The following is a 17,240-nucleotide window of genomic DNA, read 5'->3' as shown; positions in this document are numbered from 1 at the left end:
TCAATAATCTTTGCATACTCTTTGATAAATTAGCAAAAAGGCCACCTTCTTGAATAAAATATCACCAGCAGAACTCTCAGTGACATTAATAATACTGGTGATGCAGTTTCATAACTTTGTCCATCAAGCTTTGAACTTTCTGTTTAAGTTTTGACTTGTCTCTTATCCTGGACTGTTGGTGTCTCTGTGAACTTAAAGCAGCTGATGGTATAAACCTGCTCTTTGTGCAGGAGTTCAGTCTCACAGAGCTGCGTGTGGCTCCTCAGGCCGTTAATAGATGACATCATTTGATTTGCTAACACGGAGCAGCTCAGTGTCTGTGGGAAAGAATAAATTAGCCTGTTTTTTTTTTCAGAGCAGCGCTGCAGCTCAGGCTCTTCATCATCTCAGTGTGGACGGGCCCCTCACACCAGCTCTCTCTCTACAACTTAAATCACACATCGCTTGGATTCAGGCTGCGAAAGTAAGACACTTTAAATCAAGTGGAGACTGTTACCGCCTACTAACTCTGGGAAACTGCATATTCATGTCTCCATCCAAGGCCCAGCGTGCTCCTCAAGCTGTTCCCCCAAAGATAGAGAGCAGTGTGCTGTGGAAACCCTGAGATAAACCTGACCCCAGCTTCTTTAACATTCAACTCTATGAGGAATTCATCAGTTTGACACAGAGCCATCCTCTCCATGGCCGTGTCCCTCCGAGCAGAGACGCTTCATAAACACACTCGCCTATAAACTTGATAAAATGTCCATCTGAATATCTGCTGTGACAGTCATTAACGGGGTGAGATCTCAAACCTCAGGGAGCTCCTGAATAACAAGGAGCTGCTTTCAAAGGACAGCGATGACCTGAGAGGAGGGAAATCTGTCTGCAGAGATCGTCCAGCCTGAAGCGTTCACACCGGAGCAGAGACGTGACGAAAAGTCTGCGAGGAGCTGAGGCTACGACTAAATCTATGAGTGAGGCTGAGGGTTTATCTGAGGTGATTTAATGGAGCGTCTGTGCTTTGTTGTTCCTGTTTAAAGATGCTGTGAGGAGGATCTGTTTTAATTAAACTGCAGTGCCACCTTCTGGCCCAGAGTCTCACACACTGTCGTGAAGACATGACTTTTAACCAGACGTGTTTGTTTTGGAAATGAAAATTTATCTCTACTCACAGCCCGGTGCTCTGACGCGTCTGTAACATGTAACGTTAGTGAATCCTGGTTCTGTCCTACCAGAGCTCATCTACCAACTCCAACCTCACCAATCAGAGCTAACGTAACCTCACTCTTCATTTTATTGATAGACTCTCAAGTTTGAACAGACCACTGCAGAATAACTGCTGACTGTGGGTTGGAGGCAACATTAGCACAAACAGATTAACCTGGGTTTTAGCCTTTAGCTCGTGTTTTAGCCTTAAGCTCATGCTTTAGCTTTTAGCTCATGTTTCAGCCTGTAGCTCATTTTTTAGTTTTTAACCCTGTGCTTTAGCCTTTAGCTTGTGTTTTCGCTTTTAGACCTGTTTTCTAGCCTTTGGCTTGTGTTTTAGCCTGTCTTTTAGCCTTTAGCTCTTGTTTTAGCCTGTCCTAAACATTTTAGATTTTAGCTTGTGTTTTAGCTTTTAGCCTTGTCGTTTAGCTTTTAGCTTGTGTTTTAAACATACGTGTGTGTTTTGGCCTTTGGCTTGTCTTCAAGCCTATAGCTCTTGGTTTAGCTTTTAGCCTGTGTTTTAGTTTTTAGCATGTGTTAAGCCATAAGTTTGTGTTTTAGCCTTTACTACTTGTTTCAGCTTTAAGCTTTTGTTTTAGGTTTTAGCCCTGTGTTGAAGCCGTAAGTTCACATTTTAGCCTTAAGCCTGTGTTTTAGCCTTTAGCTTGTGTTTTCACTTTTAGCCCTGTGTTTTATTTTTTTTAGCTTCTGTTAGAGCTTTAAGCCCCGTGTTTTAGCTCTTAGCCTGTGTTTGTGTTTGAGCCTGTAGCTCCAGTTTTAGCTTTTAGTCCTGTGTTTTAGCCTTTAGCTCTTGTTTTAGCCTGTGTCTCACGTTTAAGCCTATAGTTTGTCTTTTAGCTTTTAGCTTATGTTTTAGGTTTGAGCTGTGTGTTTTACTTTTTAGCTTGTGTTTTGCCATAAGTTTGTGTTTTAGCCTTTATCACTTGTATTATTTTTTAGCTTTTTTTTAGGTTTTAGCCCTGTGTTTTAGCCTTTAGTTTTTGTCTTAGCCTGTAGCTCGTGCTCTATCTCTCTCTTGTTTCTCTTTCTTCTGCTCTTCTGTCCTTTTTCTGTCCGACAGTTAGGCTCCAGTGTCCACCATCACTACAAAATTAATCACAGAAATCATTTTCAGCAGAGAAAAACACAGATCTCTCTTCTCTCTACTAAACTTCATCAGCCGGCGTGGTGTCGTCATGGAGACCTAGACGTGCTGTAAATCAATCTGGTCCTGTCTGACCTGATCAGGAAGCTAAGACGTAGCATTCAGGAATAACATATTGGTGCTGATAATCTCATTTTAAAGTGTGGATTAGGATCAGTCATAACTCATCACTTCCTGTAAAATTTGTACAAAATAAACCTCTGGGTGATTTTGTATCATTTAATAATGTTGCAGAAAAGTGTCCTCTCTCTCTCTCTCACACACACACACACCACACACACACACACACACACACACACACACACACACACACAGAGGACTCAATCCATCACTTGAACAGCTCAGGTCAGCTCAGCCTCAGGGGTCGTCATCACTCCTTCCTGTCTCAGCTCCTTCCTCACCTGGCCTCCAAACCACAAACTGGAAACTGAACCCCCCTCTGTCATATTTCCTTCCTGATCTCTCCTCAGCTCTCTGCCGTCTCAAAGTACAAACTTACTCGCTGTAATCTCCCATCAACTCATTTATTTGCTCACTCTTATTCTCTTTTCAAGCCGTCTGCTCCATTAACCCAAATCAATTCTTTCACTGATGGTTTCACTTCTTTGGGCTCTGCAGCGTCGACCCGAGCATGGCCGGATGACTGAAGCATTGATGGGCTTTAAAAACAGGGAGGAGGAGTTTTCATACGGCCCCCAGCTTTCATTTTACAGTGAACTAATAAATCATGTGCTAAATAATGTGTTCATTTACATTTTCTGTCAAAAGTGCGAAAACAAAACCAAAGTCTTTCTGTAACATCTCACTAAACTACATCTAGATTGTGCAGAGGCTGCTTCGCTGAAGGTCTGAACATTCTGCAGAAACTCAACAAATCTTCAGCTGATGACTTTAAATGAACAGATTTATCAGGACGTCAAAATGTGAGAATACTAAAAACATATTACACTACAAAAACTGAATTCTTATCATATTTTCCTTATATCGCCCTCTAGTGGAGAACATGTTCCTTTGTTTGCTAAAGTTTACGCAGCAGGTAACACTGCAGAAAACTGACCACTGATCATCCGGGATCAGAGACACCTGTATCTTTGATAGAAATACAATAGAACTTTATTTGTCATTGCAACAAGTACAATGAGATAAGGAAATGAAAGTGAAACTTCATGACTGGATTTTTCAAGAAATCACTAAAAGAAACAGAAAATCGACATTTTTTTTCTTTCACAGTTAATAAACATGTCAGTAAGAGTAGCTGGGTGTTGAGCTAACAGTTAGCTAAGCGCTGAGCAAAGGGTCTTCAACCTGTGGCTCTGGAGCCTCATGTGGCTCTTTGTAACTTTAAAAAATATTTATTGAAATAATTTTTTAATTTTTTTTTACAGAGGGTATTGATGATTAAAGATACTGAGACTAAATAAGATCAAAGCTTTATACAGGTTTTAATTCTGTGTGCTGGCTTAATATACCTGCTTGATATGTGGGAATACATTAGCAAACAACAAAAAAACAAGTTGAGCAATACTATCAATTACGTAATCAAGTATTCTTTCAAAAATTCTGTAATTTTTGCAAATTAAAAAAAAATACGTTTTTTAAAAATAATTTTATATTTAATCTTCAGACTGCAACTTAAAAAAAAAATTCAGGAGTCTTTGCACTTTTGCATTTTTTTAAAAAAAAATTTCAAAAACGTCCAAAAGTTTTGTAAATTTTGAAATTTCAAGAATGTTTAAAACTTCTGTTTTATTTCGGTTTAAAAAATATCAACTTTTCGAAAAAACCTCTGAGATTTCAAGTATTTTATATTTTCACAATTTTTTTTAAAAAGAAATTCAAACTATTTGCAAGATTATTTAAAATTAAAGTTTTTATTGATATTTTTGTACGTTATTAAAATCTAAGTTTTTTTTTTAATTTTTGCAATTTTTTAAAATTTCAGTTTTTTATATTTTTGCAATTTTTTGAAATTTCTAATTATTTTATTAATTTTACATCCTTAATATCTTATAAAATTAATATTAATTTTATACTAATAATTTTCTTTAAAAAAATTCACCCTATTTTGGAATTTTTGCAGACTATTAAAATTTCTAATTTTTTGATAAATTTAATATCTTTTGCATTTTAAAATATTTTTGAATTTTTGCAAATTTAATTAGATAAAAACTACAAATATTACATTTTCTATTTCATTAATATTTAAAAAAATCTTGTTAGATAATTATTTTCTGGGTTTTTACTACGTATAGAATTTTATACTTTTTATAGTTTTTATTGTGGAGATAAAGTAGATTTTGTGGCTCCCGAAAGACTGTAATCCAGGTGAGCTGAGGAAAAATGGCTCCTGTTAAAGTCAAGGTTGCAGACCCCTGCGCTGAGCTTACCTCTGAGCTAAAAGTGTGTGATATTTGTCATTGATATAATTAACTTTATGAGCTTCTCTCTATCTCCAAACTTCCCTTAGAATCATGTGATCATATTTCTTCCTTTTTATTTTTTAGTTAGCAGTAATAAGGTAAAAGTCCTCCAAAGATTATCCAGTGAATAAACCACTTCCTGCTGTTTTTCTGTGACTTTCCTGTGCTAATTATGCTAACATGCTGTTAGCAGCGTGATTCTAATGAAAAGGTAAAACTTGTGTCACTGTAGGTAATAATTAGCAGGATGTCGTGTTAATGAGCGAGCTCAGCGTCATTAGCTGAGGCCTCAGGTTTCTTCACGTGTCTGTGTAATAAGATGTTTCTGTAACAGTCGGCTTCAGGCTCCGACGAGACTTTTCATTACTGTCGATCAGAGAGACGACAGACGGTTTCAGGGGACCAACAGATTTATATTCTGTTCACTCCTCTGCAGAGACTTTCATTAACGGGACTTAAACAAACCATCCTGTACTTCCTGTAACAGAGTTTATCCCTCATCTTGTCTCTGACTTTGTTTCTGTGGCGTCCAAACTCTGCACGCCGCTGTTCGACTTCCGATGAGAGGCAGGTTTTGCCGCTGAGCTCTTTCTAAATTTAGAGCCGCCCACTGACGGACGGCTGAGGGCCGCCATCAGCCGGCGTTTCAGAGGAGCTTTAGGAAACGCTGCAAACTCTATATTTTCATTTCCAGCTGTCAAGAAAGAGGTGAGGCCTGCTCCGTTTCAACTCGACCTTCAAATTACGAGCTGGGAAATTTGAAATCTGTGGATTGCTGGATTTTAGGGGTCACTCACTTTGGTCAGGACAAATAGGGGAAAGAGTTGGTGCGGCGTTTAATCGCTGTGAAACTTTAAAACTCTAGTTCTGCAGAAACTCATCTTACTAATTCTGCATAAAGAAACAGGAAATGAACATCTGCGGGTACATCCATCAGTTGCTTTCCTGCAAATCTCTGCTGTTTCATAACAACGTCATTTGTTGATGCCGTGTCAGTCAAAAATGAAGTGTACTACAGATCAGCTGATATGTTTTTTTAACCGCCGATACTGAGACCGATTATCAAAAACTCAAGGAGGCCAATAGCTGATATTTGGAGCTGATATTCATTTGCAGTAAACGTGAAAAAGTTGGCGTCAAATTCAATCCTAATCACGTTTTCGCAGATTTTTTTTAAACTTCTTACAGTATTTCAGACCACATTTTGTCTTTACATAACTTGAAATAAGAAATTTTTCTGGACTGGTCAGGAGAATGTGGCTCAGATTAAGTCTAAAAAGACATTTTCTACTGAAGTCAATACAAAAACACTAATTTTTACATCTCCTTTTCCGTCATCTTTGTATTTGGAGTGGATCATCACTTTGTGTGGCTCATTTGTTGGTCATGGACAACAAACTTTTTGTGTCTTCAGTGATATTTTTACTACTTTTTTCTCCTGTGTTTGTCTGGAGATCCTACATGTAACCATGGCTGCATTGTTTACATGTAAAATCAGCTGTTAGCAGCCTGTAGCATGTCAATGCTAACTGGTGCTAGGCCGGATGTTTCCCCACAAGGTGAGGAGAAGGAGGTGAGGACGACATGCTGGTTCTCAGGTGTGAGCTAAGAAGTGAGGACATGGACCTGTCCTTCCATCCATCGTTATTGGGAACGTAAGATCTATCTCCAATAAGATGGACGAGCTAGCTGTGCAAACCCAGCAACAGAGGGAATACCAGAGGGCAGAGTAGCATCATGCTATTCACAGACATGGCTAACAGAGCTAACAGCAGACACCAACACCACATGTGAAGAGCTTCACCTGCTGTGAGCAGACAGGATCCAGGAGACAGAGACTGAACAGACTGCTGAAGAAGCTCAGTCCTGGACCCTGTGGAGGTGGAGGCTGGCTGACTGGACAATGATGGACAAGCTGTCACCATCTATTTTCTTATGGAGCTTTTTACACTTTCTATACACTTTCTTACTTTGGTTTTCTTGATTGCTGCTGTGACTTCAATTTTGCTGTACTTGTTACAATGACAATAAAGTTCTATTCTATTCTATTCTATTCTATTCTATTCTATTCTATTCTATTCTATTCTATGAAAGCTATTTTTATCATAGCCGAAGATTAAAAAGAAAAGAAAACAATCATTAACTTACTTTCAAATCTTTTCTGTGTCTGATAGGATAACTTTCCTCTTGACTTCTGTGTGTTGTGGCTTTTGCAAATCAGCTGACACCTACAGGCCACCGTAGAATGGTCCATTTTTAGCAGGTTATCAACTAGTTTTTGCAGTTTGCACAAGTTATTTTGAGAAATGCACAAACTGTTGTGCAAATGTTAAGTGTTGATGTCAGAGATCCACCACAGTGACCGAGAAACACGTTAAAACAAAGATGCTGCAGCTGTTAAAGTTTCCTGTCTGGATCCTGAACGCATCAGACGCTGACGTCAGACAAACTCTGAACTCACAGTGCAAAAAACTCAAATCTTATCAAGTGTTTTTCTCTTATTTTTAGTAGAAAATGTCTTTTTAGACTTAATATGAGCCACATTCACATGACCAGTCAAAAAAAAGTCTTGTTTCAAGTTATTTAAAGACAAAAGGTCTAAATTGCTGTAACAAGAGAAAAATGTCTTAAATTAAGACATTATTCTTGTTTCAAGCTAATTGCTGTGGTGGCTGGCAATCATGATGTCAAAGGCAATTTTCCAGTGTGTTTTACACCAATGGACAATAAAGTCTTCTATTCTATTCTATTTTTTTTATTTTATTTTTTTTTTAGCAAATTTCTCTTTGACCAAGGTACGTTTTATAAGTCTGTTTCCTGGGTATAAAAGACACAAGCAGAAACAAGAAATCGAGCCGTTTTTTCCATTTTGTGTGAAAAAAAAAAGAAAAAAAAGAAACGGCCCGTCTTTTTTGTGTGTGTTTTGCGCAAAAAAAAAAAACTAAAAACACACACACAAAAAAAGAAAATTCCAGTGCGCCAGATACTCCCATCACCGTAGTGACATCAATTTAGCAAAATCTCTAGCCCAGTCAGAGCAGTCCAGTATTTATAGTTTATTTTTATTTATATTTTTTATATGTATTTTTGACAAGATGTGCCTATTTATTTGGTAATATCTCATTTTTTTGTATGAAAACGAAAAAAAAGGAAAAATGGGCCATTTTTAGTTTTTTTCTGCACAAAACACAATTAATTTCCTGTTGCAAAAAAAAAGGAAAAACAGCTTGATTTCTTGTTTCTGCTAAAATAAGACAAAAACATTTGATAAGATTTCAGGTCTCCTGGATTGATAGCATAAAATAATTTTTCTTGTTTGTAACTGACTTCTCGTTTTAACACCTACACATCTAAAACTGGCTTTATTGAGGAACTTTATTCATAAAGACTGATCTTATAATTTTACATTTACAATCCAAGCCTTATATGGAGCTATCTTTACATTCTGGGAGAGAAAAAGTGAGAAAAACTACAGAAATGTTGGTGATGCATGTTTATTTCAGTCTACAGGTGAGACCCCCAAACAAAGGTACAGGTGAGACAGAGGCTGGTTTCTCTAGAAGGGCAGGCAGCTGGGCGAGTCTCCGATGTAGCGCCCGCAGTGCGTGTCTCCTGAGTTGCATGCCGTGCACCTGCAGTTTGTGGCCACGGGGTAAGTTATGCTCACTGGACATCCTGGGATCTCCTTCACCTCGTAGGTCCAGTTCCCGTTACACACCACCTGCGCAGTCATGTCGTCGTGGCCGATGTAGTTCTGGTCCTGTCAACAAGAGGAGTCTGAATAAAGTGTGTGTGCAGGTGGAGGAGATCACAGGGGAGGAGTTTCCACAGAGACCTTACCGTGGTGAAGCACTGCCCCGCACACACCGTGGTGATGATCGACTCCATGCGTCCGCAGCTCTCCACCTGGATGGCGATCTTGGTCAGGTGACAGCTGGAGTTGCAGCGCTGCCTCGCCCCACCCACGGCCAGCACTGCTGCCATGACAACCAGCAGCAGCATCCTCTGTTGGGTGCAGCTCAGACGCTCGCCACAAGAGGGGACCAGGGTTCAACTTGAGACGCTTCAGAGACGGCACAAGATCAGAGAAGCTACTTTGATTACTCTCTTTTCTTTTTCCTTTTTTTATTTTCATCTCTGTGAAAAACAGAGCTGGTGGATTCTGGGAAATCTAGAAAGTTCTTCCTTAAAGCTCAACAGTAGCAGCCGTGCTCAGTACCGCGGAGGTTTTTTGTGACCAAACAAAAACAGATGTTTCCTATCAATGATTAAAAAATAATCCAGTTACTTAAGAACAGTTTTTACGTCTGTGTTCCTTAATTTTCAAGCTTTTGACCCCCAGACTAGTAACGCTGAAGACCAGTGACCCCCTGCCATCGTAATGCACACTAATAACCTGATCCACAGACACAAAATGAAGCTGATAAGTAGAAAACCCCTCCTCAGGAGTCTTCAACAGACACATTTTCTGTTTGCAGTGTTTTATATCAAATTAACCCCAGATTTTGTTTATGATTTTACATGAATGGATGAAATATACAAGTTTTTAGATGTGAAACGCATTAAAATTTATCCTTTAAGTGCTGGAGAAAGTTGATCCAGACCAGTTTGCAACTTTTACTTTCATAGGAGCCATTTTTCTTCAGCTCACCTGGATTAAAGTCAATCAGGAGCCACAAAACCTGCTTTATCTTCACAATTAAGACAAAAAATGTGTTTAAAATTCAAAATATAGAAAAAAAATTGTGAAAAATTATCTGAACAGGAGGTTTATTATGTTCAAAAAATTGTACATGTGATGTCTTAGTTTTTTGTTTCTAATAAATTTGCAAAAAAAAAAAAAAACTTAGAAAATAAAATAAAATAAAAATAAACAATTGTAATATCATTCATATTAATGAATTTGCAAAATTAATGAAATATCAGTAAGTTGGATTTTTTTTCAAAAATTTAAAAAACATTAAATATGCAATTTTCAAAACGAAATAACATGAAAAAAAGGGCAAAAATAAAAAAAAATGCACATTTTTTTTCCCCAAAAAGCAGGAATTTAAATGTTTCCAAAAATGTCAAAAATTGTTGAAATTTACTGGAATTTATTTCTTAACTACAGAAAAATGTGGAAAATAAATTAAATAAAAAATGTGCAAAAATTTCAATACAAAAAAAAACTCAAAAAAATCTGAAACCATTATTACAAGATGTGTTGCATGCTTAATTAAAATAAATATTAACGTGTATTTTTTTAAAGCTACAAGGAGCCACTGCGTAGTAGTCAAAGGGCTAAGCTTTTATATTTTTGTTTTCTTTGTTCTGATTTGCTTAAAGCTCCTGTCAGATTTTTTTTTGTAGTGGTTATGAAACTGAAAATTACTCTCATCTCTTTTTTTTTTTAACCTAAAAAAAAAACATTCTCCAAAACACTTAACATTTCTAAACTTTGTTTTTTCGTACTGGAAAAACTGTGAGGGGGTCGGTGTCCAATGAGGTGATCTGTACAAACCTCCTTTTTCTTTCTCTTTACAAACTAATACTAATGTTGTATGACACAATCGAGTGTTGAAAGAGAGTAAGATACAATTTTATTTTATTTTTTGAGAGGAAAAAAATATTTACACATTTCCAGAACAGGATCAAGAAGATGTGAAAAATCTGACTTTCGTTGACGTAAGCAGAAGTTTCCCTGCAGCAGCTTAAAATGGGAAAAAAGAAGAAGTTTTAGATCTGAGTTTATTCAGTTAAAAAAATGACCTTTGACCCCCACAGCAGAGTGTTATCCAGCAGGGAAAAGCTACAGTTAATGAAAGTTTGAGTTTTTGGATCAACAGTCTCACAGAGTTAAGAATTATCTGCTCATTTTCTGCAGTTTTCATGTCGTCGTACCTGTGCAGCTCTGTCGTCTCTTCACTCTCAGTCGTAGATCTTCTTTCCTCCTTTGCTCTCTTGCATCTGGACCAGCTTCAGACCTGAGACCTTCCTCCTCTCCTCCTTAAATACTGAAGCTCTTAAAGCCTTTAATCTGCTCAGCCTTGAGCTGGGTGATGTTTTCCTCCACCTGTTTGGACTTTTGATCAAACCCTCGACTCTTTCCTTCAACAGTCTGAGGGGTGGGGGGACGACCTGTTGGCTCAAGGCCTTTCTGTTTCCAGAGGAAGAGGAGGAGGAAGAGAAGGAGGAGGAGCAGGTGGACTATCAGGAGAAATCTAGACGAGAAAACACGAGAGAAAGGTCAGAAATACAGAAAATATCTGCCCACAGACGGAAAACACTGGTTCATCTGAAATGATCCACCTGCGCTGTTTCAGTCATTAAAGACAAATTTATCAACGCAGTGAACACGTTTTAAAGTGGCAGGTTGGAAAATGTTGGAAATGCACAACAAATGCAAAGAATCTCAGGTAGAAAGAGTTTTTAAAACTTTCATTTGTTTTCTGTTTCCATCAAATCTCTGACGTGTTTTCTGCTCTTTAAAAAACGACACGATCCAGGAAACATCAGTTCATCCTCTCAGCTCATTGATCTCAGCGACATGAAGGCGCCGAGATATCAAAAACAAACACAACCAAACTGAGATTCAGATCCAAGTAATACAGTTTGTTAAAGCCAAAAAAGTTAAAGGAAAACTTCACTGAGCAGGATCTAAAAATATGATCTTAAGCTGCAGGGAGCTGGAAACATTCATGAACAATCTGAAGAAATCTGAAACAGAAACTACAAAAAGAAATTCACTAAAGCTCAAAGAAAATCCTAAAATCAGAACACTGAAGAAATAAATAAGGTTTAAAGATCAGAAGTTTATATCAAGTCTTTATGCAGAACAGCTTTACTCTTTACATTATGATCTTTATATGAATAGGGGAGAGCGGGGACAAATGTAATATTTTGACATTTCTGTCTCTAACTATAATGATAACAATAATAATATGAATAAACTTGATTTATATTCACTCTTAAAAAACAAATAGTTTAAAGAGTAGCAGAAAAAAACAAGAATAGGATTTCAGGTTAAGGAGGGTTAGAGGTGGGTGAGATGTTAAACAGACAACAAAATAAAAGATTTAAATAAAATAAATTAAACAAAAATAAAAAGGAAAAAATTACAGCATTATATCAGGTGGAAAAGGAAAATGTTTCTGAGTGTAATAAAAGATCCACATGTGTTTTGTGGACTTGGAGAAGGCATTCGACCGTGTCCCTCGGGGAGTCCTGTGGGGGGTTCTCCGGGAGTATGGGGTGTCGGGCTGCTTGTTACGAGCCGTCCGTTCCCTGTACGACCGGTGCCAGAGCTTGGTCCGCATCGCTGGCAGTAAGTCGGACTCGTTTCCAGTGAGGGTTGGACTCCGCCAGGGCTGCCCTTTGTCACCGATTCTGTTCATAACTTTTATGGACAGAATTTCTAGGCGCAGCCAGGGTGTCGAGGGGGTCCGGTTTGGTGACCTCAGGATTGGATCACTGCTTTTTGCAGATGATGTGGTCCTGTTGGCTTCATCAAGCCGTGACCTCCAACTCTCTCTGGAGCGGTTCGCAGCCCAGTGTGAAGCGGCTGGGATGAGAATCAGCACCTCCAAATCCGAGTCCATGGTCCTCAGCCGGAAAAGGGTGGACTGCCCTCCCCAGGTCGAGGAGGAGATCCTGCCCCAAGTGGAGGAGTTTAAGTATCTCGGGGTCTTGTTCACGAGTGAGGGAAGGATGGAGTGAGAGATCGGCAGGGGGATCGGTGCGGCGTCCGCAGTAATGCGGACTCTGCACAGGTCTGTCGTGGTGAAGAGGGAGCTGAGCCGGAAGGCAAAGCTCTCTGTTTACTGGTCGATCTTCATTCCCACCCTCACCGATGGTCATGAGCTTTGGGTAGTGACCGAAAGAACAAGATCGCGGGTACAAGCTTCTCCGTAGGGTGGCCGGGCTCTCCCTTAGAGATAGGGTGAGAAGCTCGGCTATTCGGGAGGAGCTCGGAGTAGAGCCGCTGCTCCTCCGCGTTGAGAGGAGCCAGATGAGGTGGCTCGGGCATCTGATGAGGATGCCTCCTGGACGCCTCCCTGGTGAGGTGTTCAGGGCACGTCCCACCGGGAGGAGACCCCGGGGCAGACCCAGGACACGCTGGGGAGACTACATCTCTCGGCTGGCCTGGGAACGTCTCGGGATCCCCCCGGAAGAACTGGACGAAGTGGCTAGGGAGAGGGAAGTCTGGCTTCCCTGCTTAGGCTGCTGCCCCCGCGACCCGACCCCAGATAAGCGGAAGAAGATGGATGGATGGATAATAAAAGAATAAAAACATTAAACAACCAAGAAAATGATTAAAAAAATAAGAATAAAAATACTATGTGTACACATAAATACCCACATATATACAGTAACACTAAAGCCAACCAGTGCAACATATATATATATATATATATATATATAAAGAAAAGAAGAAAAAGGGAAAAAAGAAAAGAAAAAAGAAAAAAAGAAAAAAGAGAAAAAAGAGAAAAGAGAAAAAAAAGGGAAAAAGGAAGAAAAAAGAAAAAAAGAGAAAAAAGAGAAAAAAAAGAAAAAAGAAAAAAAGGAAAAAAGGAAAAAAAAGAAAGAAAAAGCAAAAAAGAAGAAAAAAGAAAGAAAAAGTCCACAGCCTTCCTGAGTATTGTTGCTGACCATGTCCATCCCTTTATGAGCACAGTGTACCCATCTTCTGATGGCTACTTCCAGCAGGATAACGCTCCATGTCATAAAGCTGGAATCATCTCAGACTGCTTTCTTCAACATGACAATGAGTTCCCTGTACTCAAATGTCCTCCACAGTCCCCAGATCTCAATCCAATAGAGCACCTTTGGGATGTGGTGGAACGGGAGATTCTCATCATGGATGTTCAGAAGACAAATCTGCAACAACTGTGTGATGCTATCATGTCAATATGGACCAAACTCTCTGAGGAATGTTTCCAGGACCTTGTTGAATCTATGCCACCAAGGATTAAGACACTTCTGGAGGTGAAAGATGGGCCAATCCATTTCTGGATTTTCACCGCTTGTAGCTTTAATTCTGGTTAAAATTTGTCTTAACATCAGCTCAGTGAAACCAAAACACGGTGGCGTCCATAGATGCAGTTAAACTGGTCACAAATATTAAATCTGAGCTGAATCAAAGCTTGTGTGATGCTCTGAACTTTATCTTTGTTTCGCCTCGAGGCCTCGAGGCCTGCGACTGTCAGTTTCTGATGAATTGGACGGACTGCAGCATTCAGTGAACGTTAGCTCTGCAGCAGCTCAGGACAATATAAGATCCTGGACAGCAGCCACGGTTCATTCAGCTGCTGCTCCGTCTGCCCTTGTAGCCTCCAGGGACCTCAGGCTGCTCCGCATCCTGCCGGACCGCCTCATCCACCTCACCTGCCTCACCTTCCTGACAACTGCAGCCACTTTTATAGAGTCACTCGTCCTCTAAGGCGCCGCTTCCTGCAGCAGAAATACATCACGGTGAGACTTTGTCCTTAATTAACAGCAGCGTATTCAGAGTAAAACACATCATCAGTCATTTTCTGAGGAGAACAGCTGGTTTTATTTTCTGGATATCAGCACATCTGCGCTGAAAGTCGATTTATTAACGAAGAGGATGAGACCATGACAGGCCTGCAGGAGCAAACACAACCCAGTCAGTCTGGATCTGCAAAGGACAGGAGAGACCCTGAGTCCTGAGTCTATGTGAGCATCCTGCGTCTCCTGAAGCCAGGAGGAGAAAACGCCTCAGGGATCAGTTTGGAGATGATGGACGAGCTGACGGTTTCACTGCTCGGGATGATTTTCTGCTTCATAACTCTAAACTCCAGCGTAAAATAAGCTCGTTTAGGTGTAACAGCTCAAACAAGCTTTAAATGAAGCCGGCTCCCGGCCGTTCATCTTGCTGACGTCTCAGTTTGGAGCCACGGGTCGTTGGTTTGGAGCTCTGAAGCGCCGTGCCTCCAGTTTTCATAAACACGCCATAAAGAGCAGCAAACCACAAACCTGCTCAGTCACATCGTGTTCCCTCGTCTCTGCAGAGCTGCGTCTGTGATGGCGTCAGAAATAGAAACAGGAACAAAAGTCATCGTGTGGCTCCAGATGAAATCAAAGCTTCAGACTCTATTTGAGTTGAACAGGAAGTAGACGTTTCTCCAAGCTCGTTTTCTGCTCATTGTTTTGTAAAGTTTGAGTTAAAGCATCTTTAGCTTCCAGCTCTTCATCCTCTTCGTCTTCCTCTCCTCAGAGCCACACCTGTCTGCAGAGACAGACCAACGCCTCCTCAGCGCTGCCAAGGACGGAGCTTTTGTTTGAGGCTGAGGCTGAGAGGACGGAGGTGGTTCAGTGTGTTTATGTCTGCATCAAAAATCTCTTTTTAAAAAACATTTTTGTTAATGCACTGGAAAAAAAACTAATCTTATTATTTTATCAATAAACTTAAACATTGAAAATGTGCAATTTTTGAAACAAAATAAGATTTTTAAAAATGTGCAAAAATATGTAAGAATTAAAAAAAAAATTGCACAATATATATATATATATATATATATATATAAATAATTTTTTTTAAAGAAAGAGGAATTTAAATATTTCCAAAAATGTCAAAAATCATTGAAATTTACTGGAATTTATTTTTAAATTATAAAAAAATTATAAAAAAATATATAAAAATTTCATTATTAAAAAAAAATCTCAAAAATTAATCATATATATATATATATATATATATATATATATATATATATATATATATATATATATATATATATATATATATATATATATATATATATATATATATATATATATATATATATATGTATATTAAAGCTACAAGGAGCCACTACCCAGGAGTCAAAAAGCCACAGGTTGAAGACCCTTGATCTAGACCCTGCAAAAAACTGAAATCTTATCAAGTGTTTTTGTCTAATTATCAGTAGAAAATGTCTTTTTAGACTAAATCTGGGCCACTTTCACCTGAGCAGTCCAGAAAAATGTCTGATTTCAAGTAATTTAAAGATAAAATGAAATAAGTAAATAAATAAATAAATAAGAATCTGGATGGATTAAGAGGAAAGTTTCATCTATTAAGACATTGATATAGTTTAAAGCAGATTTTTGAGAAACTTCTTGATCCACTTATAGTTGTTACAACAATTCAGACCTCATTTTTATCTTTAAAGACAAAAACCACTTAAGAGTTCTTTTTTTTTTTTTGCAGTGTATGCTTTTATTGGAGATATTAGCTGAGTGTTTTAATCGTCAAAATGCTGCTTTTATTTTCATTTTGAACTTTTGTTGTTTTAATTGCTTTAATCTTGTAATTTTATTGTATTTTATTTTATAGATGTTTCCTTTTCTTTATCTGATGTTGGTTCTTAGCCTTTTAAATATTTCTATATTTTTCCTCACATTTCTCTTTTACCTCTCTTATTTCTTTAAACAGTTTGCTATATCATATAAAGCATTTTGTAACATTGTTTTTGAAAAGTGCTGTATAAATAAAGTTTATTAAAGCTGCTGTAGGGAGGATCTGTTTTATTACACTCCCTCGCCACCTTGTGGCCCAGAGTCTTTGCACACTGTCATAAATCACTTATAGTAAGGCGTGTGTTTGTTTCTGAAAAGTCCCATATCCTGCTCCTTTCCTGCAGTTTAATCTGGATCATTGATGTCTTCATGAAATGGTAGTAACATGTTTTGGTCCAAAAAGCCAATAAATCAAGCACAGCAGCATTGTTTCCAGGCTCTCATAGCCCCTCTGTTCAGAACGCTCTGATTTAGTGGGCGTGGCCTTCATATGTAAATGAGCCACCGCTGATACCGCCCCGCTCTTCAGCGTCACTGAGAGCGGCGCCACGAGCTCCGAGTGCACAATGTTTAGAAAACAGCGAAGCTTGTTTACCGTAACATTACAGGCTAAAACAACAGGCTAACTGCAGCTAAAGTTAGCATCCTGAAGCTAACACAGAGACAGGGGGGGACACTGAGGACAAGCTCTTCCATCTGCTCCACAGCACACAGCATTTAAAATACTCACATTTCCAGGGTCCCAGGTTTGTTGGAGGATGGTTGGTAATGCGCCTGGATTCAGGACCAGTCTATTGGCTAGCCCTCTGTTGGACTGTCCAAAGCTGGAAAAGCAGTCGGCCGTGAAGTGACTAGCACACACATGCACAGTTTTACTGAGTGTAGCTGGAACATTTCCTGATAAATGAACTCTAGACATTTAGTCTGTCTTCTTCTGAGATGGGAAGCTTGAGCATGGAGCTATGTGGCTGTTTACAGCCAAAAACAGAGCAGTGATGGCAGCAGGGAGGGGGTTCAGGGGTATCAGCTCTGGTGGACCAATTAGGTCAGACTTGCTCCTGATTGGTCTAAAAAGGGACTCGCTGACGTCAGCAAATCCTCCAAACAGCTGGTTTTAGGTCAGGATTTTTCATTCACAAGCTCTACTAAGAACAGGTTTGTCATTAATTATCACATTTTGTGGG

The 17,240-nt window shown here is 39.0% G+C and overlaps 1 protein-coding gene across 1 annotated transcript in view; it reads right to left on the bottom strand.

The window, feature by feature from the left end:
• Positions 1 to 8,260: 8,260 nt before the first annotated feature.
• The window catches only part of LOC141787567 (gonadotropin subunit beta-1-like), a 34,545-nt gene continuing 25,565 nt past the window's right edge, over positions 8,261 to 17,240 (bottom strand). The window contains exons 2-4 of the mRNA XM_074666065.1: positions 10,657 to 10,976; positions 8,614 to 8,836; positions 8,261 to 8,533 (exon numbers count right to left, since the gene is read on the bottom strand). Coding sequence (XP_074522166.1) covers positions 8,330 to 8,533; positions 8,614 to 8,775 — 366 coding nt within the window. The 5' untranslated portion in view covers positions 8,776 to 8,836; positions 10,657 to 10,976 and the 3' untranslated portion in view covers positions 8,261 to 8,329. The remainder of the gene's footprint in view (positions 8,534 to 8,613; positions 8,837 to 10,656; positions 10,977 to 17,240) is intronic.

Source organism: Halichoeres trimaculatus, unplaced genomic scaffold (genome assembly GCF_033239565.1).
Source record: "Halichoeres trimaculatus isolate MK-OKI-2021-1 unplaced genomic scaffold, fHalTri1.1 fHalTri1_scaffold_3, whole genome shotgun sequence".
NCBI classification, from domain to species: Eukaryota; Metazoa; Chordata; class Actinopteri; order Labriformes; family Labridae; genus Halichoeres; species Halichoeres trimaculatus.
The sequence above is the reverse complement of the archived record's forward strand: the minus strand, read 5'-3'. Positions and strand labels throughout refer to the sequence as shown.